Genomic DNA, 26,817 nt, shown 5'->3' on the forward strand with positions numbered 1-26,817 from the left:
ATAAGGTTACATTATAAACTGGGTGGATCGAGCCCTCAATGCTGATTGGCTTACAGCCGTGGTATATCAGAACCTATACCATGGGTATGACAAAACATTTATTTTTAGTGCTCTAATTATCTTGGTAAGCAGTTTATAATCGCAGTAAGGCACCTCGGGGGTTTGTGATATATGGCCAATATACCACGGCTAAGGGCTGTGTCCAGGCACTCCGCATTGTGTCGTGCGTAAGAACAGCCCTTAGCTGTGGTATATTGGCCATATACCACACCTCCCTTATTGCTTAAGTATATTCTGGTGGAGGCTCTGGAGCAGAGGAGAAGTTTACCCTGCAGCTTGAGAAAGATGTTGGCTGTGTGTGAGACTGCACGGCTATAGCGGATTAGTGGTCTATAGTCATACACTCAGTTCACTTTGTCTTACTGAATCCACCCGCTACTGTAAATGGCCTTCCATGTAAACACGGCTAAGTATGTTTACTGTATGGACGTCTTTATAGCTTAGTTTCTCATTTAGGTTAGGGCATAGGTACACAGTAGGCTATAAAACATGTGACTGTATATATTCTTTAAGAACAGTGTAGAAAAAAGGATTGCACAGATATACTTTACAGTAGGCATACACTTTACAGTAGGCATATACTTTACAGTAGTAGACTAGAAAGAGGCGTTGCAGGTAATTCTCTGACAACTGGTATGGTATGGAAGGGACCCTGAAGCAGGGTCCCTTCCATACCATACCAGTTGTCAGAGAATTACCTGACAACTGTCTTTACAAAACAGCCTTAAAGATTCTGGGTGAGACTCCACGACGTTGCATCCAGCCTGCGAGGAGTCAGAGGTTCATGTACTGTAACCGGCACATGAAAACAGACAGCAACAAAAGACAGCGTGATCCTGGCAGAACAAAGATGGCTGCTTGTCTGCCTTGCCTTGGAGGAGCTATCGTCTGTGTCAGGGAGAGCCTTTTAATGTTTTCGGAGACGCCACTCATCTCCTCGGCAACAGCCAGGTACACACACACTTTAAAAAGGTTTACATAAAATAGGTGTCAGAATCAAATGGCACTTGTAAGACGAGAACGCGAGGAAGGGGGGGGAAACCTAGGTAACCTGATGGTTGGTTGCTGGAGGTATGAAACAAAATCTCATGCAGCGGGCGCGTTTAGTCATCTTTTGTTGTGTTGCGGTAGGAAACTTGTCAAGATCAGCATTTAATAGCTCTTCAGTGTCTCTTTCATGTGTGTTCACCTGGAGAGCTAGCCTAGAGGTTGGCTGGCACGTTGTGTTAGCTCTGTAGTTCAAATGTAATATTAGCGTGGGAGCGTTCGAGGGTGTGTCGGGGGCGTGTGTGTGGGCGTGTGTGTGTGGGCCTGTGCGCGCATGCTGATGCATGTAAGTGTATGTGCTCCTAAATAGTTTTGAGGCGCATGTATTTTCAAGGAAGGTTTGACAGGAATGAGAATAACTAACTTCACACCCAGGTTTGTTCTTTTAGATGAGTGTTACAGTGATATGTATACATTTGTGGGCATGGTACAGTACTGTACAGTGCAATCAATGCAGAAATATTTGATTCATTCACATCACATACCTTTTAATACTCTATTCTGTTTAGTATTATTATATAATGCTTCCTGCTCTGTGCCCTAGTTCTATATTGATTTACTCTCCCATCTGTGATCTCACACACACACACACACACACACACACACACACACACACACACACACACACACACACACACACACACACACACACACACACACACACATCCGAGGAGAGTTAGTTACCGTTTGATTATCATCTCCAATTAAACATCCTTCAGCCCGTCAGCCCATATATATATATTCATACCCACCATCCAAACCTCCAGCATGCCCCGACCGCCAACCCCTCAGAGCAGGGTCTCCCTAAATCGATGCACCTCGCCGTCAACACAGACAATTTATCTGCCTCCTCACTTAACTCTTCCCCTCTCCCCCTCCGACGCCATGTCCCCCTCTTCCCCCTTACCCAGCAGGCAGTAGCATCAGAGAGAGAAATGGCAAGCGGAGAGAGAGAGAGAGAGAGAGAGAGAGACGTTAACCTGACCGCGAGTGTCTCTAACCGTTGCTTAATTAAACCCACAAGGCAGTAAGAAGCCCCCGGATAGGCCCCCTTAGCGCTACTCTGCCAGACGTCTGGCTGGGTGTGACAAGACCTTTAAAACTGAGGGCATTACATTAGTTATGCATATGCTGCTGTCTGGTCTGGTGTGGGTCTGCAATGTGTGTTTGTGTTACTCTGCGCCATGCTAGACAGTCAGGGAGGATGGAGGCCCCGGCCTAGCTAGCATGAAGGGTCTGGGTCGACGAAGCTGTGATAGGACACATGGACAATTAGGCACACCATACTGTATGTGTGCTTGAAGGTATATTAGCAGGCTCTTAGAACTCTCAGTGTATAACTTCAGTATATTGTGTATATATTTGTCTTAGTGGTCAGTGAGGATACAAAATGGACAACATAATATGATACTCCATAGGAATAACTATCCCAAAGTGTATAACAGCCACTTCTCATAAACTAGGAACCTTTGCTTTGTTTTTGTCTAGAAAACCCTGCTATACACAACACACAACTGTATTAGTGTGGCCTCTCTGTCCCTGAATCCCTCCATCTGTCAATCTCCCCAGCTCTCCCTCTTTCTTTCTGCCTTCCTGTGCTATTGGGCCCATCACATTGGTTATTCCCCTCTCAAAACAAAAATCAATATGCCTGTAAAGTGACCCATAAATTATGTGGTGGCTCCAGAAATGTTTGTTCAGAGCTGTCTTTGTGAAGGCGTCCGGCCTCTCTTCCCTCGCTCACCTCTCTGTTTGAACTGCTCTGAGTCTGACTGGGCCCGGCTCATTAGGGGATATTCTGGTGACGATGACGGATAACCTGTCTCTCTCGCTTTCTCTTTCTCTCTCTCTCTCTCTCTCTCTCTCTCTCTCTTTCTCTATCCCTCCTTCTCTTTCTATTGCTTGTTGTCTCTCACTCACTCTCTGTCTCTCACTCTTTCTGTAGCTCTCGCGCTGTCAATCTCTCTCCCTCACACCATCTCTCTCTTTCTCTCTCTCTTTCTGTCTCTCTATGTCTCACTCGCTCTCTCTCTCTCTCTCTCTTACACTCTCTCTCTATTTCCCTCTTTCTTATTAATGCATAATAGCAGCGCTTGCCATTTGAATATTTCATATGCAGGCCGTAATCTGTTTGTAACCGCCTTGCTAACTGGCCAGCGGGAGAAGAAGAGGAAGACAAAAAAAGGGATCATTTGAAGAAAAAGAATGGTCGGAGGAATATCGAGAGGCCTTCTGCAGCTAATTCACAACCTCCCCCCTCCAACAGGAGAGACAAAAAAAAACACAGGATGCTTGTCTGTCGATGAGAGGGAAACTTAATAAAGATTTTTTATTTTTTTTGTATTTGGTAATGAAGGATCTTCAGGGATAGTGGGCCAGCCCACTTGGTGCTTTTGAAGTAGCTGTAATTTATGACACACGCCATACATCAAGTGCATAAGATAGCATTATGAGCATTGAAATGAAAAGGGTATTTGCAGCATTAGTTCCCTCTTCCTGCGAGGGACGTGATTAAATGATTAATGAAATGCCCCTTTGCATGCGCATTCTGAAACAGCAATTAGACACGGGCTGGAGAAACCCACCAGTCCAGCCTCTCCCCCTCCTTTCAATGCTATCTCATTCCTGATTTATAATGGAACATATCTGAGCATTAGACCTGAAATGGTTACAAAAGCATAAAACGGGAATGAAATTGGAATGGTTTTAAATGTGCCCGGCCATAATTGAAAGGTACTGGGCGATTGTGATTACAAACTAAGGCAGTGATTGTCAAACTAAGGCAGGCTGGTGAATAAGTTTGTATTGTTTAGCACTTTGCTGTTAAACAGTAAATAGAAAAAGACTATAAAATATAATATATGGTGGAACTTGTGTGTGTGTGTGTGTGTGTATATGTGTGTGTGGTGTGCGTGTGTGTGTCAGAGAGAGCGATTTAAGCTCCCACTAATGCACTGGAGGCAGTGCTGTAAATGATCATTGAAGGGTCTGCAAGCTAACCTATAATTACAGGAAAGAAAGTGGCAGCTCTGGCATTTCATAACCATGTCTTCTCAAAGCCCGCTTTGTGAGTTTGTCACCAATGATAATTCAGATAGAGGCTCATTACCGAACATCACAACACTTTAAAAAACCTTTTTCGCCTTTGTAGCGCGGTGCAGGGAATAAAGGTCTATTTTAATGGTGAGGTTCTTTTGTGTCCTGCAGACAAAATCCAATCAAGACGAACCGTCATCAACTGTTATGGCTGTCTGCTTTTTTAGAAATATATTCTAATGAAGGAGATACATTTAATAAGTCTGCCGCTGAATAAATGCCCACTTTGGCAGGGGAGCGTTTTTTTAAACGTTACTCAACGTTAAATTGCCTTTATTGTTTTCTGTAAATGAATTGGAGACAAACCCATTGTGCCAGAGCAGGGTCTTTTATCCTCTATAGACTAGTGCTCTGGGTAGTCACTGACTCCCATCCACACTACAGAGGGCCTATTGTCATGGAAGATATGCTGCTGGAGTCATATTGGAGATGCTTTCACTGTTTTATATCAGAACAACATGCACTAGTATTACATATCATTTCAGAATGATGTTGACAACAAAAACAACATCATAATAATAATAATAATTTATGACAATACATAATTTAATAAATTATCACAATAAATTATCACATTTTTGCATTTGAATAATTTATATTAAAATGCCTGATTTTGTGAATTTGTATGCATTTAACATCATTAACGACTTCTCCCTCCCTCCCTCCCTCCCTCCCTCTCTCTCTCTCTCTCTCTCTCTCTCTCTCTCTCTCTCTCTCTCCCTGTCTCTCTCTCTCCCTGTCGCTTTCCCTGTCTCTCTCCCTGTCTCTCTCCCCCTCTCTCTCTCTCTCTCTCTCCCTGTCTCTCTCCCTGTCTCTCGCCCCCTCTCTCTCTCTCTCCCTGTCTCTCTCCCTGTCTCTCTCCCCCTCTCTCTCTCTCCCTGTCTCTCTCCCTCCTCTCTCTCTCTCTCTCTCTCTCTCTCTCTCTCTCTCTCTCTCTCTCTCTCTCTCTCTCTCCCTCTCTCTCTTTCTCTCTCTCTCTCCCTGTCTCTCTCTCTCTCTCTCCCCCTCTCTCTCTCTCTCCCCCCTCTCTCTCTCTCTCTCTCTCCCCCCTCTCTCTCTCTCTCTCTCTCTCCCTGTCTCTCTCTCTCCCTCTCTCCCTGTCTCTTTCTCTCTCTCTCTCCCTCTCTCTCTCTCTCTCTCTCTCTCTCTCCCTGTCTCCAGGCACCTTAACAATGAGCATGCTCTAGACGACAGGAGCACGGCCCAGTGTCGAGTCCAGATGCAGGTGGTACAGCAGCTAGAGATACAGGCACGGCTCTTTTAGCATTATTACATTGTCATTGATTTCTAATTATTTTCTACCTGCCTGTTTGTGTGGCCGACTAGACCAAAATGCAGCACACTAAGAGGTGGACACAAGCACACCTAACAGAAGCTTATATACCGAGACCTAAACAAAGGAATCTTTGGGCCCGCACCAAACCCATTGTGACTGTTTTAATTGAATTAAGAATGTGCTTATTTTCTCTCCTTTCCAATTAATAACGGAGTGCATCTCTCCCCTTTCCCTGCATGTTAATTAAATGCACTTTGCACCTGAAAAAATGTTCTGAAGAAGGGAACTATTTTTAGTAGGTGGAGCGTGACCTTATTAGCGTGTCACGCTGCCGAGATAATGAGTCCGGTGATTGAACGACATTATTACTCAGCATCCACGCCATTCCCACATTGCACTGGATTTACACCACAGCTGTCTATTTTCTGTACTGGATTTACACTGTGGTACTGACGGTCAGGCCTGCTTTTAGGCCCGGGGTAGCATGGGCAAACAGACATGCTCTTCCAGTTCCAAGTTCCCACACACTCTCTCCCTCTCTCTCGCCCTCTCTCTCGCTCTCACACACTAAGCTGGCTTGATGCTGGTCTGAATGCTGCCCATGCCTTCCACTTTAAAGTTTTTTTCCACTCCGACAAACATTTAGTATTTATGTTGTTGGGGTTTAGGAGGGTCTTAGAACAACAACAAAAAAGAATAATTCTTGTTTATATGCAAAAGAAAACGAAAAAGTATTGGGTTTTTCTTTCTTTTCTTTTTTGTTTGTTGCTGACACCCAAAGCCACCGAACCACGTGTTTACAGTGTGACCAATTACCAGTCGGCGTGTGCTGTTTTATGTCCTTCCTCTCCTCCTTTTTTTCCCTTCACTCCATCCCTGAGAGCCGTCACTGGTAATGAGGCCCAGTTCAGTCTAGTCCAGTGTTGCTGGATGCTGCTGCCTCTGTCTTGGAGTTGTAGCTAGCGCAGGAGGAGTGGAGTTCGGTCTGTTCACACTGCCTGGTCCCTGTCACTCCCAGTGAGTTAGATTGATGATAGCAGATCGCAGGGCCACTAACTGGACCTCCAAGGGAACAGGGGGGAGCGTGGAGGCGGGCCTGGCGGGCACTCTGTTTGGAGGACCCCTTCACCTCTTGGCAGCTGTTGGCTAGAGTCCATCTCTCTAACAGTGTCCACAGGACTTTGAGGAGGCACTCAGGACCCTCTAATTTAGAGCCTGAGTAGCTTGTTGCTGTCAAAGCATCCGTGACCTAAATTCTGCTATTGACAAAAAGATGAAGCGCTATTTGTTTTCCCTGACCTCTTCGCACTAACTCCCCCTTGCCCGACACCACCACCAGCAGCAGAAATATTTTGTCTCTTCTCTTCTCCTCTTCCTCTCCTCCGCTGGTTTGGTTTAAGTCTGTGTCTTCAAGGCAGACTTAGCTAGGAGCCCCAGACAGGGCATATGCAGGATTCATTACAAGAGAGACAAGCTCGATAACAAGATGTATTACTGTTGCAGTCTGGGGAAAATCGCTCATTTCTAAAACTGTTTTATTTTCTCTCCCTCTCTCCGCTAACAGCTTTCTAAAGAACGTGAGCGTCTTCAGGCGATGATGGCCCACTTGCACATGCGGCCCTCGGAGCCCAAGCCATCTCCAAAACCTGTGAGTGCATATTGCTCTATATACAGTAAACAGGGTTTGGCTGAATGAGCCCCAGCAGATGAAATGAAACAGTTTAACCGTCAGCAGTTAAAATGGATGGAGGGATAGAGGGATGATAGTGGGATGGAAAGGCAATACCAGGTTAAACATCTCCCATCAGATACAGCTCAGTCTATGACAGAGAGGACAATAGAGCCAGGCGTGTATTAAATCACAGGCTTGAGTCCTTTGCCAAAATGCTGGGGCCATTTCATTGTGATAGATATAATGGTCAAAACAACCTGTTAGCAACGCAATAGCTGCTTAGCACCACAGTCCAAAGCAGCACTTAAAGTCGAGTGAGAGAAATGAGAAGATGTTTCATTCGGACAACAAACACCTCGACTGATAGCTGTACTGGTAAAGATGATGAGCAATGAAATAGCCCAGTAATAAGTATGCAATAAAATGGGCCTAAAATGGATACAAAATCCTACAAATATGGGCAAAAATTGCCTAAAGTCTATTTGACACTATTTCACTTTAATATATATTTGCATTGAATATGGATACACTCACAATGCAAATATATTTAATTATACACACAATTTTAAATATTACATTTGCAAAAACAATGCATAATATTTGTTAGTATTATTTACCTCAATTTTAAAGCAGTTAAAAAACAAATGAGAGTAGAAACATTGTTAGTATGTTGCTGCTGCTTAGTAAGTGCCTAATTTCAATGGGATAATGTTCCTGCTCATCACCTCCCATCGTATAAAGTAGAATCACAAGATAGAATAATTATCCTGCAAACCCGTCAGGAATCGTCTGCTTTCCTCCAATTTATTATTCAATCATTTTTTTTCCCCCTTTTTTTTTTTTTTTTTTCAAAACTCCAGCAGCTTTGTTACATCTAGTCTAATAAAGAATGTTCAGGACTGTAATCCAAGACTGCATATGAATGAATAATGTTAATGAAGTATTGCATTACATAAACCGCACATGAAAGAACTGCTAATTGCATTTGATGCTGGGTAATTCATACAGAGATCCTTAAATGAACAAACTCTCTCCAGCTTCAGTTTTAAGGCTCCCCCCTTTGGAGAACTAGAGAGGAGCATAGTTATACTGTAGATTTTGGCATGTGAAAATGACTACATGTGTATAATACGTGTTATATGTGAAAAATGCATAGTTCCACCGCAATAGGAGGGGTAATAGATATCATCATAGCATGGGTTTACAGCCCGAACATGGCTGGGGTTGAAACAGCCCACATATCTGATAAATATTAATACTGTGAATTTATTGCCGGCTGCTGAAATGAGTCTTGTTGGTTCATCACTGCAACCCTTAACAGCTATCAGTAGCCCAACACAAGGTGTTCCTCGCGCTGGGCGCACTGTCTATTATATGACCCCATTTACTCTCTGAATGGCACTTCATTAAATGTTACCTTTTGGCCATGCCATGGATGGATGAAAATCAAAGTTACCAAGGCTGCAGGTCCCTGAATAATGAGTTTTTTTTCTCTCTCTCTCCCAGACCCAACCTTGAATATATATATTCAGATGAGCAGAGAGGTGGCAAAGTGCTCATCCCTGCCTCTCATTCACTCTCCCTCTCAGTTAGGGCTTTAATAAATTCCATTTTGCAAATACTAGGATTGTATGCCTGCAAACATGTTACGCTTGTTGCCGTACCTGGTGGGGGAGAGGAGGGGGAAAAAAGAAGGGGGAATCTTAACACTATAAATATACATGTGATTACACACACACACACACACACACACACACACACACACACACACACACACACACACACACACACACACACACACACACACACACACACACTTGATAGGATTTATTATGGAGTGCATTTTTGCTGTGTTTGACAGCGTATCCAAACCCTTTGTGGGTCCCTGTGTTGAACATGTAACACATAATGACTGTTCACAGTGTAGCTGGGGTTGTGTGTGCGCGCATGCGCGCGTGCGCGCGTGTGTGTCTGATGCTGTGAATGAATGGGGGATTAAGTAGGAACACACTTTAAAGACCTGGTTGGTTTGGTGCCTTGACCTGTTATGAATTATATGGAGATTTCTGTATTATACACATCCAACACACTGTTTTGTAAAGCTGTTATACATTTTCCTTTTCAATTGTCATGCTAGTTTACTGGCTGTACTGTGTTCTACAGTGATATTTTTCACCTTTAAAAAAGTCAGCTGATGTGCATGTTTTTGAAACTTAAACTCGTCAGTCTTAGATTCATTCCTCCTTCCACTGTGCAGTAGAGTAAACTTGTACTAAGGCCACAGCTAGCCTATGCAGTAACTCTGCAGTCCTATGGAAAGTTCTTCTCTCTTCTGACTAGTTTGAGTTGATGTAATACATAACGATATATGTCGCTTAGCAGAGGCTTCTATCCAAAGCGACTTTGCAGCCATATTTTTTTTTTACGGGTGTTCCCGGGAATCAAACCCACTATCCTGCCGTTGCAAGCACCATTCTCTACCAACTGAGATACAGAAGTACTGATGTCAGTACAGGCCATACTGTCATCTCAGCCCAGACAGTCCCTCCCAGAATCAGCTCATTAGCTTTAAGTGGTGCTATAATGATCAGCTGAAAACCATAGATGCACCATAGTCTTTCCAACCTGGCATCTCATTGCCTTTATCAACACATGCTGTCGCAAATTATTGTTGAGGCCTCTCGCTCTCTCTCTCTCTCTTACAACCCTGCTCCCCTTTCAAAGTGATCTCCATAGACTTTTAATTCACAATGTTCACAAGCATTCCACTCGCCCCATTCGCAATTAAGCCAATTTGGTTTGAATATGTAATGATGTCATTTCCATTCCACCTAAATTAGCACAGAGACGCAAAGGTCAGGGTGGAAATTTCCACTCGGTTGGTTGGAACCCCTACAATCACATCACATGAGCCCAAGTAAAAAATAAATACAAAAAAAGAGGGAGAAAAGCCCTGTGGATTAGTGATGGGTTTCAGTTAGCATTAGCGGCGCGGTAAAGTGACACTCTCTGGTCGGGTTTCAAAGAGGAAAGAAGCCGCGGCCACCAGGCGCATCGCTTTTGTTTTGTATCCAGGAAAGGTCAGGGTTGCCTGTGCTGTGGCCCGGCCAGCTGTAGCCATCTGTAGCCAGGTGGTGGAGGTGGCTGTCTCTGGCTCTCTCCCTACCACAGTTTAGTACACACTACATAGTGAGTTGTCTCTATGTGGGCTAGAGATGGTGGTTGGGATAACACGGAGGGCTGATCATGAGATCATCTTTAACAGCGTGCTCGAATAAGAATTCTTATGATACAATTGTATCCTTTAATTAGTGGAGATTGGCTGCTTCCTCTAACGCAGCTTATTAGTGGAACCGCAGCTGTAGAACTGTAGAGCGAATCCACTCTCATTTGTCAGAGAGCCCCTTCTAATGTAAAACCGTCTTTCTTTCTCCCTCCCTCTCTCCTGGCTGTACTTCCTTCTTCTCGCCCTCAATCATATTTCTCTCTGTCTTTCTCTCCCTCGCTCTCTTTCCCATGTTCTCTCTTCCTCCCCCCTTTCTCTCTCTCCCTGTTTCACTCCACCCTGTCTCACCCTCCTTCACTCCCTCTCCTTCCTTTCCTCGCTCCCTCACTCCTTTCCTCCTTACTCAGCTGAACTTGGTATCGAGCGTCACCATGTCGAAGAACCTGCTGTCGGTGTCCCCTCCGAACGTACCTCAGACCCCCACCACGCCCAGCGCCCCCGTGACACCCATGTCCCAGGTGCCCCAGGTGCCCTCCCTGCTCAGCGCCGCCAACGTCCCCAGCATGGGCGCCATGCGCAGACGTCACTCCGACAAGTACTCCATGCAACTGTCTTCAGGTAAGAACCTCTACACTAAGCCCAGTCACCTAGAGTTATGATCATTAATAAAGTTGGGATTATTTAATTTAGTTGAATACTGTGTTGGACTTTCAATGCATTGTCACCAATAGTTGTTGTTGTACAACAACACAGTGTTTATTCCAATATGGAATGTTAGATTTAAAAGGGGGGGAAAAAGCCTCTGTATAATCAATCTATATGTAAATACACCAGAACTTTTTCTGAGCGTAATTATAACATGAATGTTAATTAAGTTCGAACGTTAAGATGTTCTATGTATTAAGCTCTTTGCATCTGTCTTTGATGTTTATATTTACTCTGGTATTTAGTATAAAATATGCATGAATGATTAATGTTCATACAAAATATCTACATTGATCTAATTTCATATGGATGCGTTAGTGTTTAAGAATTCTCATGAGAGAGATTAATATAAATGATATTTTGTTAGACATGGAAAATGCTGATTTGATGTGTGCTGCCCTCCCTCTTCTCTTCTCTTTCTCTCCCGCTTTTAATTTGATGAAACCCTGAACTAATTCCAATACCTTGAGGAATAAAATTTACCAATTATTTCAGGTGGTGACACAGTATTTATTTTTCCAGAGATCGCCCCAAACTATGAGTTTTATAAGAATGCCGATGTCAGACCGCCATTTACTTATGCAACCCTCATAAGGCAGGTGAGTGGGAGAAAAAAAATGAATTAACTTTGCCTGATTAGATTTAAATTAATTGCTGCTTGAATCGCAGGCAGCTCTGAGAGTGTGTGTCATGCTGCCTAGTTAGTAAACCATTATTTGATGTCATCTCATTTCAGGGTATCATGGAGTCGGGCGACATGCAGTTAACGCTTAATGAAATCTACAGCTGGTTCACGCGCACATTCGCTTACTTCAGACGCAACGCAGCTACTTGGAAGGTACCTACCCTGAACCTACTCTTACAGCCTTAGAGTACACTACTTCCTCATTTAGAGACATCTCTTTGTGCCATACCTGCAGTAAGAAAAGCTTGGAGGAACATTTATTTACTTGACACCAACAGATTAGCATCCCACTCCCCTCTCTTTAACCTGACCTCTTGAATAGAGTGAATTTTTCCAACCTCTTTCTCTCAGATGACAAGTGAAAGAATAATTCTGCCTCTGATATCGTTTTCTAATTTGGTGCAGTGGGGAGGAGTGGGGGCCTGGCACGCTAATTACAATACAGCCACTCAATCATCAGCACCTTTTGTTACCATGCACCATATTACTTCTCCTCCTGTCCCTCCCCTCACTCTACATCTATCTCGCGTTCCTCTTTCTCTATCTTTCTCTCCTCTCTCTCTTCCTCTTTCTCCCTCTCCATCCCTCCTCCCACACCCACCCAGCCTCTCTTGCATATCATTGGTTAATTAGTCTGAAAGATGGCTGTTTGCCTAGGGAGGCTGGGGCTGTGGCAGGGGGTTTTGTGTTTAGTGTCTGGCCCGTGTGCTCCTATACACACACCATAGCTCATAGTGGCGGGCTGGTGGCCGCGTGTCCGACTGAGGGGTTATGGCCGTTCAGCCGGAACTAAAGGAGACCCAAAGTGAGAATTAGCCTGTCAGGGAGAGAACACACTTCATTTACCAGGACAAAAGGACTCATTTGTATCTATGTCCTATACAACTTTCATTGCCTGCCTCTCCAACACAGTTAAAAATGTCTTCTTGATGCATCTGTTTTTGGGGGGAAATGTGTGTGTGTTGCTGATAAGTATATTCCCTCCCTCTACCCCAACACTACATGTATCAGTGTTTTATTCTCACCCACCTTAAGCATAATTCGTTAGCCAGTAAGAGCCAGTGGCCATTGTGGATACTCAGGACAAGGAGAGGATGTGGGGGGGGATCAGGGTACATCCACCTCTCATCAGCATGCAAAGCATATCAGAGCACTAGGTTTAGCAAAGTGAATTAATTTGGATTTGGGATGCAAATGATGTCGGCGTGTGATTACTGATCCACAAGGGTGTGCTGCAAAAGACTCCGGACTCTTCCGGATTGTCACACAGTACTGTGTGTTTTTTTTTACTTGTTTAGTCAATTGTTTTATCACTAACTGGTCATTAACCAGCACACACATTACACACACTCTCTCTCTCTCTGTCTCTCTCTCTCTCTGACACACACACTTTATATTTTTCGTGGCCCGGTCATGATATAGAGAAGTGGGCACAATGGGCATTAGAAATAGCTCAGTCCCTCTCTCTTTCACAATAACCTAGGTGATATATTTACATTTTGAGCTCCCACATTTCTTTTGTAAGGCGTTAGAGGGATGATCTGTGACGGGCTTGTCATTTGATTAACTGAGAGAACTTAAAAAAAAAGAGAGAAAAAAAAGAAATGAAAGGTGATTTAATATTTGAGCTTGGTCTCATCAGCTCTGAGACTGGAGGATCCCGCCTCCACTCTGCTCCTCACTCCCCAGCAGCTTATTAGATCTAACTGTATAGCATGCATAATAAAACTGCTCATTTTCTCATTAATATTAAAATGATCATATTCAAAAGCCATGGGCATTAAGATCAATCAAATCCTGGGATTTTCAGGTCAGATGCGAAGATCTGCTTATGGGCTGTTTTTTTCTTCTTTTCTTTAGAGAATCTCTTTTCTTAAAGGGAAAAAACGGTATACCTCGTTGGGAAAATGAATGCACGTGAAAGCGGCGATATTAAAGAAAAAGTTATTATTTGTAGGCTTTTTGATGCATGTTTTGATTATGATTTATCTGGAATGTTGGGATAGAATATTGTATTTCTTTTGTTGATTTTCTTTTTTTGTATATGTTTCATGTTTGCGTATACATGCAGTAATGCATACATGTGTTAACGCATGCATAGCTCAGGTCATTTTGATAGCAACACTTTGCTTTAAGGATATGTGACAATATTACAACAAAAAGGTGTCGAGATCTGATTATTCGTTTGACTCCATGCACAGAATATTTCGATATAGTAGACATCCGGGTCTTCCCTGTGGCTCAGCTGGTAGAGCATGGTGTTTGCAACGCCAGCATGGTGTGTGCAACGCCAGGGTTGTGGGTTCGATTCCCACGGGGGGCCAGTACAAAATAAAATAATAATATATGAAATGTATGCATTCACTACTGTAAGTCGCTCTGGATAAGAGCATCTGCTAAATGACTAAAATGTAAAATGTAATCCTTGTCAGCCTACTCCAAAACCACCTCACACCAACCCTCCTCTTATCCTCCACACCTCATATTATCACCGGGTTAGCGGTTAGCCACCGGATGGGAAGGGCCTCAAATCTGTGATAGTGTCATCTTCTTAAGATACTGTCATTAAGACTAGAGCAGAGGGTTGAGGCCTGCTGCTGCTGCTTGCTACTGACATCACCATTATCACCACAGCATTACCACTTCTGTCACCAAAAGCCATTCGCTATGCTGATTACCTCCTTTCAGCCTACTTACTCTGATTGATATGTACTGTGTGTGACTTGTAAGTGCATTCGTACTCGCTCACTTTTACTAATTAAATCAATGGTGCGTGAACGTTAAGAATTTCAACAAAAAAAAATCTATTTCCCTTCGTTTCTTTCCTTCCTTTCTTAGGTGGATAATAAAAAAGAGGGGGAAAAAATGGACTCTTTCCATGACCTTTCTCTCCTTGTTTCCATCTGTAGAACGCCGTTCGCCACAACCTCAGTCTGCACAAGTGCTTTGTGCGTGTGGAGAACGTGAAGGGGGCCGTGTGGACGGTGGATGAGATGGAGTACCAGAAACGCAGGTCTCAGAAGATAACAGGGTACGTTAGAGCAGAACTGTCACTCTAACTCCCCACCTAGTCCTAGGGCCTGTACCGTATTACCACTAATAATCAGCCATTTTTAAATATCACTGTAGTACAGTATATGGTGTCTGTTCAAGGGCTGCCGTTCATTCTAAAGTGATTTAATGTCACAGCTATTAGGAGAAATAGGTATTTTACAATGATGTTAGATATTTATTTTTTTATGTTGGAATATGCCATTTTGTAAAAATAAGAATGTTTATTTCAAACTGTTTTGTGTATTTGTGTTTCCTGGTGTAGAAGCCCGACGCTTGTGAAGAACCTTCCCTCCAGCCTGGGCTATGGAGCTGCTTTAAATGCCAGCTTACAGGTAAACACCCAGTATTAACCTGCGAGTGCTCTGTCAGATCCTGTACGCTAGACAAAATGTGACTTGATTCCCCTCCATTGTATTATGGGTACTATAGCCTACAGCTGTCTATGTGTGTGGTTTCTATGTGGTTAAATGGAAGTAGTTCTTAAGACCTCAGCCTACTGTATTGTGTGTTCATAGTCAGCAAGGGAGATGCAGAAGAAAGTGGCTAAAGTTGAGTGGAGGGTCTCACTCTCCTCCCTCTCGCCCTCCTCGCTCTCCCTCCCTCCCTCCCTCCCTCCCTCCCTCCCTCCTCGCTCTCCCTCCCTCCCTCCCTCCCTCCCTCCCTCCCTCCCTCCCTCCCTCCATCTCTCTCCTTCTCTCTCCGTCTGTCTGGTTGAGATCAGTGAGAATGGAGGCCACCCTGTGGCTAGTGCAGGAACCAGCTCTTTCTCTCTCTCCAGCTTGAATACAGGCTCAGATTGATAGCAGCCGCAGAAAATGCAAATGCATTTGCATTAATATTTATCCAAGCTGTCATAAATGATTTGGCTTCATACTGTCGGGCCAGCCAGCAAGGTGCTCATAGCCAAAACGTACAATTTTAATCGTAAATATAACTTGAATGCGCAGGAGGCAAAAGTGTTAAGAGTTCTATCTTATGTTGGAGGTAACGTTTTTTTGTCTGTTTAATAGTCATCGAAAGCCAACATGGTGATATCAGTGACATCAAAAATCTTTCACTGTGTGGAGTTATATTAAGTCGAATAAACCATCAGTGAAAACTGTCCAGCGATGGTTGCAAACTATCCAATCATTAGTCATTTACAGCCTCTAGAAAGCAACCAGTAATTGTCTTAAAGGAAAACTCCACCCAAAAACTCTCTTTTGGTATTTGTTTCATTAGTTCATTGTTGATATAGTCCCAAAAATGTTTCGCACGTCAGCAGTCAAGTTTTCAAGATATACAACTTTCAAAATACAGCTCCCCATCGCTGTTTTTGTTAGCATAATAGATTGTTAGCAGTCTTTACTAGTATTATCTGTATTTTGAAAGTGATATATCTTGAAATTTGATTGCTGACATGCAAAACATTTTGGGACAATATCTACATCTATTGAAACAAATACGAAAAGATAGATTTTGTGTGGAATTTTCTTTTAAGTGTGAGGTTTATCCCAATGATGGCCTATAATCTGAATACCCTTTTGTCTCTAACTTCCATCACTTTCTCTCTCTCTCTCTCTCTCTCTCTCTCTCTCTCTCTCTCGCTCTCTCTCTCTCTCTCTCTCTCTCTCTCTCTTCCTTTTTCTCCCTTCGCTCACTCCCTCCCCCTCTCTCTATCAACCTCCCCCTTTTCTCTCCCATTCTTTTCCTCCCTCTCCCCTTCCTCTCCCTCCCTCCCTCCCTCCCTGCCTCCCTCCCTCCCTCCCAGGCGGCGCTGGCTGAGACCTCCCTGCCTCTGCTGGGGAACCCTGGTCTGATGAACAGCAGTTCGTCTGGCTTGATGGGAGGCAGTCCTCCTGGTCTAATGGGCGGGAGCCCCCCTGGTATGCTCGGCGGTAGCCCCCATGGATTGATGGGTGGTAGCCCACATGGATTCATGGGCGGGAGCCCCCATGGGTTGATGGGTGGCAGCCCCCCAGGAATGATGGGAAGCAGCCCCCCAAGCCTGCTCCAGTCCGACTTGAATGGATCGCTGGATCACCTGGACACCAACGGCCACAGCAGCCCTGGAGGATACTCCCCACAGGCACACATGTAAGTAGCACTCAGTGGCTTCTCGTTGGTGGCGATGCACGCACACACGCATTAACGCATGCACACACACCTACCTCAGTGTGTTCACTGTAACACAGAGAGAGAGTTGGTGACAGACCTCCCCCTCCGTTCCATGTACCAGATGATACAGTAGCAACAGTGGATCCCCACTCACCCCATAGCTGTCTTTTGTTAGCATCGTAGCTTGTTAATAGTCTTTACTAGATTATAACATAGTGGGAGGTTTTTGGGGACTAATTTGATTTTAGTACTAAATTAACAGCGTATTTTGGCGGTTCAAATACATTTCAACGACACATTATGCCACACCTGAGGTGAGCTTTACATACATGGCTGTCAGTCGTAACAGTTATAACCTATAAAAAGAAGATAATTACACATTCGGGTTGAATTACTCCAATGTCTGCATTGTAGGGGTTTAGATGTCATATTTTATTCAAGACCGTCCATATTAATATTTAGCAGCTAACTGTATCATTAATTACTTAAAAATCTTTGCCTTCTCTATCTTTTTTAATGGAGCCCAGAGAGAGAAAGAGGGCCATTAAAAATGTATGTCATGTGGATTTCAGGAATGTGTATGTTACAAATGTGCTCTCCCTCTAACCAGTGATGTCACACGTGTCACTGTAGTCCATGTTTACCTAGCCAAAGATAGGAAATGGAGCACCAAGGGCGCTGTATGTGAAGCTACTACTTCCTCCATCCCCCACACACTTCCTCACCCCGCCCCCCCATTTGAAATCAATGATGCAAGCCCAGCCACAGTAGCTAACTTGCTAGCCATCTCTGGAGTAGCACCGGGAATTAAGCCAGTTCCGTATCGAAGAAGGGGACTGACTTTTCTGAGAGGAACTGGCCGAACCCATACATTAATTTGTTTGGATGTGTTTATTCCTTTCGGAAATGGGCCAGAGTGTGGGGGGGGGGGGGGTTAAGTGGGGCATATCTGCAGTGCCAGACAGGATCCCTGTGTATCCACTCCCCCAGGCTGTTTAACTTTTAATAACGGACAGAACAGGAGACTCTCTCTCAGACGGCCTCGCCTCAGTGCGAGGGGGTGCTGTGGAGGCTGCCTCCACTACCGCTCTCCGCCTTTACACGGCCGCAACATCCTCAAAATGGAAGAAATGTGTTTTTATGAGTGGGTTCTCTGGGATGCACTTAATAATGAAGGGAGAGTAACACTAACTAAAGAGTACACGGCGTACCAGCCGGTCCTCAGGAGAGAGCAGGGAAACTTCAGAAACCAAGTGAATCGAACAATTAGACAAACCTTTTTCCCCCACTTCTGGAGGTTAATGCTATCAGCCAAACAGCGCCTCAGATAGCTCCAGGCATGTTACCATTTATGTGTGTGTGTGTCCCCTCAAGGGTATGCTTAAGAGGAAGAAAAGACTAAAAAAGACAGGAACTAGATGTGCTAGCTAGAATTACAGTACAGTAGGATGCTGCTTAAGGACTTCAGTAAAAACCGTTTCACTTTGAATAAAAGAGATTTAGACTTTCAAAAATGTACGCATATTGACCACAGTATCACATTGTAAAATTTGTGAAAAAATTGACCCAAAATCCTTTGTTTTTTATGTTGCATTGTTATGTAAGGCCATAAAGTTGTTGTATTTACTGTATATCACTCCGCACTCCTTGATAACCGTAAATGATCCATGTTCAGATGCTATCATGTGTGTCACTCTGTCCTCTGATCGTCCCCCGCCCCTCGTTACCATACGACACATAGCTAATGATGTTATTTGCATCCCTGCCATGCCTCATACAGAGCGTGATTACCAGTGATCATAATCTGCCAGTGATGGTGATGAGTCTCTGTCCAAGATGCACTTATGAACCACACACACACACACAACACACACACACACACACACACACGAACTTCACACACACACATAGCTGGTATTTATCAGACACAGAGCCTAGGCATTTAGTCCAGACTTCATAATGCCAGCTAGCCATTAACGTATAAATGACTCATCCAATGGTTCTCTAATACAGTGTAAAGCCACAACGAGGACTAATCATTTTTCTCCTTTCTTTTTTTCATTCTCCAACCACACAAGGATGTTAGTGGTTTATAATGAATACAAATGAAAGCTATGAGCTATGCCTGTGATGATGAGGAGAAAGGGTTGTGCTGCTGGGTGTCTAATGGCTGTATCACATCCGGCCGTGATTGGGAGTCCCATAGTGCGGCGCACAATTGGCCAGCGTCGTCCGGGTTTGGCCGGGGTAGGCCGTTATTGTAAATAAAAATGTGTTCTTAATTGACTTGCCTAGTTAAATAAAGTTTACATTTTCATTTGTATTTTTTTATAAAAAAATGGCTGTGCTACTGACCACCATCTGGTCCTGCCTCATTTGTCTCCCGTTAAGATGAATATCGTCAATGTAGCATGTTTGTTGTAACATGTTAAATACAAATGATTTATTACAAAGCTTGAGGGAGATCCCCAAGGATTTCAATATACTTCAGAAAGTATTCACACCCCTTGACTTTTTCCACATTTTGTTGTGTTACCAGGAGGGATTAAAATTGATTTCATTGTCATTTCTTGTCAACGATCTACACAAATTACTCTGTAATGTCAAAGTGGAAGAATATTTTGCCTGTGCTTAGCTCTATTCCGTTTCTTTTTATCCTAAAACACTCCCTAGTCCTTGCCGATGACAAGCATACCCATAACATGATGCAGCCACCACCATGATTGAATATGAAGAGCGGTACTTAGTGATGTGTTGGATTTGCTCCAAACATAACGCTTTGTATTCAGGACATAAAGTTAATTTCTTTCCCACATTCATGGTGAAATCCCTGAGCGGTTTCGTTCCTCTCCGACAACTAAGTTAGGAAGGACGCCTGTATCTTTGTAATGACTGGGTGTATTGTTACACCATCCAAAGTTGAATTAATAACTTCACCATGCTCAAAGGGATATTCAATGTCTGCTTTTTTAAATACCCATCTACCAATATCCCTTCTTTGAGGCATTGGAAAACCTCCCTGGTCTTTGTGGTTGAATCTGTGTTTGACATTCACTGCTCGACTGAGGGACCTTACAGATAATTGTATGTGTGGGGTACAAAGATGAACTAGCCATTCAAAAGCATGTTAAACACTATTATTGCACACAGAGTGAGTCCATGCAACTTATTGTGTGACTTGTTAAGCACATTTTTACTCCTGAACTTATTTAGGCTTGCCATAACAAAGGTGTTGACTCAAGACATTTCAGCTTTTTATTTGTATTTATTTTTTAATTCTAAAAACATTATTCCTCTTTGAAATGATGGGGTGTTGTGTGTAGGCCAATTTTCAATTCAGGCTGTAACACAACAAAATGTGGAAAAAGTTAAGGGGTGTGAATACTTTCTGATGGCACTGTATATGTTTTTTTGTTGTAAAAACATGAATTGGGAGAGATATCAAACACTTCATATCAAAACATATGTCTGTTGATTAGAGTGGTAGCTCTGAATATGAATATTGTTCGTTGTTTTTATTTACGACGACAAATTCAATTCGGTAAACGTGTTACCAGATAGAAAGAGTGTATAGAAATGAATCCCAGAGAATCGTTCCATCCCCTCTTCCCACCTGGAGGGGAGAGTTCTGTTTATTCTGGTTTCTCCTCTTGAGTGTGTGGGTTGAGAAGGAAACAGAAATATTCATCACACCGCCTAGCATCCTGGAAAGGCAAAGCTTCTCCTTCTAGCTACCACATCTGAATATGAATTTATTTTGCTATAAATATTAAAGTAATCTGTACCTTTTAAAATTATTTTCAAATTCAAAGTTCCTCCTGCCATTGATGAAGGCAACCCAGGAGATGGCTGCCAGACACATTCTAATACAGAGAGTACTTGATAAGGATTTTTCTTGCTCTCTCTCTCTCTCTGTCTCCTCTCTCTCTCTCTCTCTCTCTGTCTCCTCTCTGTCTCTCTCCGTCTCCTCTCTCTCTCTCTCTCTCTCTCTCTCTCTCTCTCTCTCTCTCTCTCTCTCTCTCTCTCTCTCTCTCTCCCCTCTTAGTCCACAGGGATTCCCTGATGCATCTGACGTGTCAAAAATAATTAGGTTTTGTCAGATTTATCATCGCACCACAAACCCTTTCCCCGAGTAGGGCCCCGGATCATGTTAAGCCTTGTTTGTGTGTGACAGCATTATTATTCTTGTTAGTAGCCACACACTTCTGCCCATACTCTCTCTGTTGTTCAGGAGGGGAAACGTCCCCACTTCCCCACTCGGTCCGGTGTTTCAGTGTTTTCCCACTGACTTTATTGACAGTGGCTAAAGATTTTCATCCATTTAGAGTTAAAAACGTGTATCATGTATGTCCGACTGAACTGCCGGGGTTGAAGCTGATTAATGGCGGAGACTAGCTGCAGGTTTTGCCTCTGGAGGAGCAACACGCACGCCCCTGCATATTAACGACGTACTGCGCTTTCTATTAACCAGATAAAAAAAAGCTTGACTCCCCTTGCTCCAGGGGACTAGAGGGGATGAGAAATTCTCCATTATTTAGTCTGCAGTGTGTTTTATATATATATATATATATATATATATATATATATATATATATATATATATATATATATATATATATATATATATATATATTTTTTTTTTAAGTCAACCAGGTGTCATCAGTAAACTCTTGATGGCCAACCATGTCTGGGTATAAGCCATTTTCCAATGTTTGTCATAAAAATGTTGATGCAATTGCTTAGAGTGGAAGTGATGTTTCATGTTGAACTATCGTTTCACATAAACTATAGTTGTTGTTACGTGCTGTTTAGCAACGTAATGCCAGCTTTGATATATTTATGAGAATTCAGGCTGATTTTAATTATTGCCATCAAAATGTTTTGTTTTCTCTGAAAAAGACATACTGTAGGTTTATTATATGGAATATCTTTGGGGGATCGAGTGGCGCAGCGGTCTAAGGCTGGCGTCACCACAGACCCGGGTACGATCCCGGGCTGTATCACAACCGGCCTTGATCGAGAGTCCCATAGGGCGGCGCGCAGTTAACCCAGCGTCGTCCGGGTTAGGGGAGGGTTAGGCCGTCATTGTAAATAAGAATTTGTTCTTAACTGACTTGCCTAGTTAAATAAAGGTTCAATAAAATACAAATAAATATTGAGGATACATTCTGTAAAAGAGGGAGGCTATTTGAGTGATTCATTCATTTTATTTTTCTGGTTCACCCCCTGTTAATTGTGCTGAGGGGCTTCTCCCTCACGATCTTTCTAATTACCTTTAACAAATACCACCATGATAAAATATGTGACCAGGGTGAAGAGTTGATACCCTAGAGCCTTGTACGCAAACAACTCAGATATTCATAAGAGGATCTCTTTGACTTCACTGCCACTGTAGACCCCTGTCTGCAGCTCACTGACCAACCACCGGACAGGCAGAGAGACAGGTTTAGTTCAAAGCTGTGTGCTCAAACACCTTGGTAGTGCATGGGTGAAATCCAGGTTTGTGGCACTCATTTTAATTTTAACCCAGCCTAACTTCTCACTTCAATCATAGTTTTTGTGTTTAATTGTATGGGAGTTCACACATTCACCACTGTATAGCAGTAGCTTCTACCTGGGTGGACTATGGTACTCAGGCACACTGGTGGAACTGTATCAATTTCCTACTCGGATATCATGTGTCTTTACGTATAAAATAATTTACAACATATTTCATAAATTCCTTTCCAGGCAAGCGATCCACGTCAAGGAGGAGCCGTTGAACATGGACGACGATGACTGTCCGATGTCGCTGGTGACGACAGCCAACCACAGCCCAGAGCTAGACGACGACCGGGAGCTGGAGGAGGGCAACCTATCAGATGACCTGGAGTGACTACTGGAGTCCCTCCCACTACTACAGGCCCCTCCCTCCACCTCCGTCACACTGTCCTCCTACCTGTTTCCTCACAGGCTGTCCTCCTAGAACCTGCTAGAACCAGAACCACTCCTCACCCAGAACCAAACAGAACCAACAGAACAGACCATAGCTGACTCTCCTCCCTCCCGACCCGCGGACTGGAGTATTTATTGAGCATGCATCCGGAAGACGAGGCCCAAAGGAACTCTTTGTTGCAGCCCTATGGGATCCCTGACTGAACATGACAGGCATGAGATGTCTGGTTTTTAAAACGACTTTCAGACCTGTTTCATTAAGATGGCTTGGCCACTACATACACACAGACACACACAGAGGCTCATGGACGGAAAACGACGAAAACACGAGTCTGGAAACCCGTTCTGTAGAAAGCTAACGGCCTCATATACTGCCAAAAAAAAGATGTTTAATTTTGTGAATATCAAAAAACCCTCACAGTAGTTGTTGATGTTAGAAACAATTGCTGGTTCAATTCAAACGTTGTTGCTCTGTCCATCATTTGCACAGGAGTAGTATCAGAAATTAGTGTCACTGCCTGTATGTTGCAAAAATTCGAAAAAAAAACAGTATTTTCTTTTTTTTCTTCTTTTTGCGTTCTACTTTTTGTATTCTGATTTCTGGCACCACCAACTGTAAATGCCATTTCCTATTTCCCAACAGTAACAGAAGCACGGTATCAAGACTGTTGCAGCTGTCAAAAAAGTAGGCTTCCAGTCTGAACCTGTTTGTGATGAAAAGTAATTAACGTGACATTAAGTTTGAAAAACGTAACTGTTTGTGTAAAGCACCAACCAATACGGGAAAGAAATGCATTTCTGCATTTTCTTCTGCTGTTCTCTTTTACCTCCTTGTTCTAAAGCTTTGTCTACCTGCAAACAGTCACAGGCAACAGCTAGAAACCAAAGCCAACACTATCAATGGCCAATAGCTTAGACAGAAGCCACCAGACTCTTTGGTCAGCCTTCTGTGACTTTAACTAGTACAAAGAGAAGCTTTCCGCAAACTACCTTCTAAATAACCTCTGGGATCGTTTCATTTAGCCCTGTACAAAGATGATTCAAGAAAAAAAATAGAAAAAAGATTTTGATGTGTAATTTGATAACTTGTAGTGTCCACTTGGAGTTTAGGGCGAGAGAGGAGAGGAGATGTGATATGTAACTACAGGCTATGTGATAGGGACCGGTAGAAAGCAGCTCTACTGTAAAAGTGGATCATGACCAAAATGAACATTTGTGTGTTCAATGGAAGTGCAGAAAATTGTGTTGTTGTGTAGATTGTTTTTGATTTTTGATTTCTTTGTTTTTGTTTTTGATTTTCCATTACCCATCATGTCATAGTTTTCTCTAATCTAGTGAATATGTAATGTTCAGTGGGACTGTCAAATATGTCATGTCTGATTTCCGTGCGGTTTGTTTAGAGCCGCGTTTAAAACCGAAACTGAAAACATAGTAACCAAACATTTAAAATATCTAGTAAAGCCAAATAAGTCATAATTTCAAGTTGATATGAAATGATGTGGCTTGGTTATCACGTAAAAGCAAATAATATAGCCATTGTAGAAGAGGGATATCAAAGGTGAAAAGAAGCCTTTTCTAAGGGATATTTGCTTTATTCTATAGTTTAAATACTTCATTGTCTAATTCATAGCTTCTTAACTATATAGATACAGTCAGTGGTAGCATAGGAGAAGCTATCTTTAACTGCACTGCATTCTGTATAGGGTAGGGACCTTGTATATCACATTTGGGATTCTAGTGGCAGGAACAGAAGTTAGTGATTGTCAAAAAAATATATTTCATTTCTGTCAGATAAATGTCATCTAGAAAAGTGGATGGGGTTGCTTTAATGGTCATTTCCGTTTTCAGTCAAACCAAAGTTACACAAAATTCTGCCTCTGGTTATGGGATAGACACTCTAGAAATGACACACACACAAACCCTTTCAAAGGCACACACACACACACACACACACACACACACACACACACACACACACACACACACACACACACACACAAACACTCACAGTCCTGTGTTTTTGGTCTGCCAGCTTTCCTGGTCCTTGTTATGGTAACCTTCAGATGCAGAAAAACAGATACTGTCAAATAACTGACTGAGTTGTATTGTATTTTAACTATCAGTGTGTGTCTGCTTTGTGCGTATGTATGGAAACATACTGTGCATATATGTTGTTTTCAAGTGTTGTGCCAAGCCAAAAAAGTTGGCTGCTAGAGCTTAGCGCACTACTACATACATAACCAAACACACATGCATAACCAAACACACCTTACACACACAGTCATGCCAGTTCCACTTCAAGAGGGTGCTGGGCCCAGGAACAAAGCTTATCCCTTATGTACTTTGATGGAGTCAGCAAAATGACTTGAAGACAACATTCATAATAGTCTTATCACACCAAATATAAGGACACAGCGTCTTTCAAAAAAAAAAAAAAAAAAAGGATTCTCCCACTTAACCCCAAAAATGAAGGCTTTCTAAAAGGTTCTACCTCTGCACAACCAATTCAGAACAATTAAATGGCAGATTGCACGTCGAGTTATTAGAATGCCACAAGAGCTGTTACACTTTACTCAATGGACATGGCTCAACGGACAGTTTACATTCCCAACATCAGATACGGAAGAAGATTAGTATTGTAATAGGTTGTCCTCAAACATTTGTAGAATGATAATGTAAAAATACCTTTAAGGGAATATTGTGTTTTAAAATGCATGTCTAAAATAATTTGGTGGACTGGAAAACAATCATTAACAGATAAAAATAATATAAGAAATACAAATGATCCGGAGGATGACCTAAATGTAAGTACAATGCATAAGAATGCGTACCTCAACTATACTGTTTGGGAAGGAAAAAACTGTCAGCCACAGAATGCATATTACCTGTAGATTTTGCATGGGTTTTGTAAAAATAAAAATGTCTAAAATAGTTGCTTGCACATAATACCAGAAAGATCCCAGAACTGCAATCTGCTCCTCCACTAGATTTTAGGATTGTCTGGATTTTCTGGGATGATTTTGTCTGTATTTTGATAACTGTGCATACTATGTAAAAATGTTGGTGGACCCATAAAATTTACCAGACTTTTTTCTAAGCGAAGAAAAAAAAAATCTGTGTTTCTTTTCTGAATTTCATGATTTTTTACTGTTCTCTCATTGCTCGCTAAGAATAGCAAACCTGCTTTTTCTGCATCTGCTTTGCGTAGCTGTAAGGCTTAACCTAATGTGTGTATTTATTGCTTGTACCTCTGTGCATACTTTATGAAGCATTATGTCTGGCAGTTGAGTCATGTATACTTTCTACTACTATCATTCTCTAATAATTGGGAATATGATCCCCCTATGTATACAGTAAATTGGGACTGTAGCAAACACATATGTTTATGTAATTGGTGAATACATTTTATGTTTTTTGTTTTATTCCTTTATGATCGAGGTTAACTCATTTTTGATACCTTCATTACCGTGTACTGTGTCCATGCGTTAAAGATTCTCTGACACTAGAAGGTCGTGGTTGAGAATTGTAACAGTCGTTATTATTTTCTGTATTCATGGCTTTTCACTGCTGACTAAAATAAAGGACCAAAACTAGGATTTGAAAAGCAACTGTCTACCTCCAACTTCAGGGAGTTCTTACTTTTTTTGTACACATATACATTTTATTCTACAAAGGCGCAACCATGAAACATCTAGCTGGCATTACGCTTTTAACGTTTCAGGACTGTGCTACTTCTGAGAATGAGAAGAGAGAAAAAAAAACAATTCAATTTTAATGTGTATGTTACAAGGCTTTGTTCCAGATTCTAGCACCTAGAGTCTTGTTTAGAGGATGGGGACAAGCGGATTCATTGGCAGAGCCCTCTGGAGCCAACCCCCTGGACCAGTAATGGCTCAGGGGCCACGTGTTCAAGCCACCCTTTGATCAAGTACAACCATGGCCCAGTATACTATTAGGCCTGTAGT

General features: G+C 42.6%; 1 protein-coding gene across 17 annotated transcripts in view; it reads left to right on the forward strand.

Annotated features, from left to right (window-relative positions):
* Positions 1 to 26,460, forward strand: part of LOC106609245 (forkhead box protein P2) — a 118,661-nt gene extending 92,201 nt beyond the window's left edge. For 9 of the 17 annotated variants that reach the window (XM_082977639.1, XM_082977643.1, XM_082977637.1 and 6 more), the window contains 9 exons: positions 5,365 to 5,452; positions 7,044 to 7,127; positions 10,785 to 10,995; positions 11,578 to 11,681; positions 11,819 to 11,920; positions 14,677 to 14,797; positions 15,077 to 15,153; positions 16,572 to 16,897; positions 22,649 to 26,460. In XM_082977639.1, the coding sequence (XP_082833765.1) occupies positions 5,365 to 5,452; positions 7,044 to 7,127; positions 10,785 to 10,995; positions 11,578 to 11,681; positions 11,819 to 11,920; positions 14,677 to 14,797; positions 15,077 to 15,153; positions 16,572 to 16,897; positions 22,649 to 22,793 (1,258 nt within the window). In that variant the 3' untranslated portion in view covers positions 22,794 to 26,460. Of the gene's footprint in view, positions 1 to 5,364; positions 5,453 to 7,043; positions 7,128 to 10,784; positions 10,996 to 11,577; positions 11,682 to 11,818; positions 11,921 to 14,676; positions 14,799 to 15,076; positions 15,154 to 16,571; positions 16,898 to 22,648 lie in introns of all 17 variants that reach the window. The other 8 variants (XM_014207810.3, XM_014207814.3, XM_014207825.3 and 5 more) reach the window with 3 other exon arrangements.
* Positions 26,461 to 26,817: the final 357 nt, after the last annotated feature.

Source organism: Salmo salar, chromosome 07 (genome assembly GCF_965601325.2).
Source record: "Salmo salar chromosome 07, fSalSal1, whole genome shotgun sequence".
In the NCBI taxonomy this organism is placed as follows: Eukaryota; Metazoa; Chordata; class Actinopteri; order Salmoniformes; family Salmonidae; genus Salmo; species Salmo salar.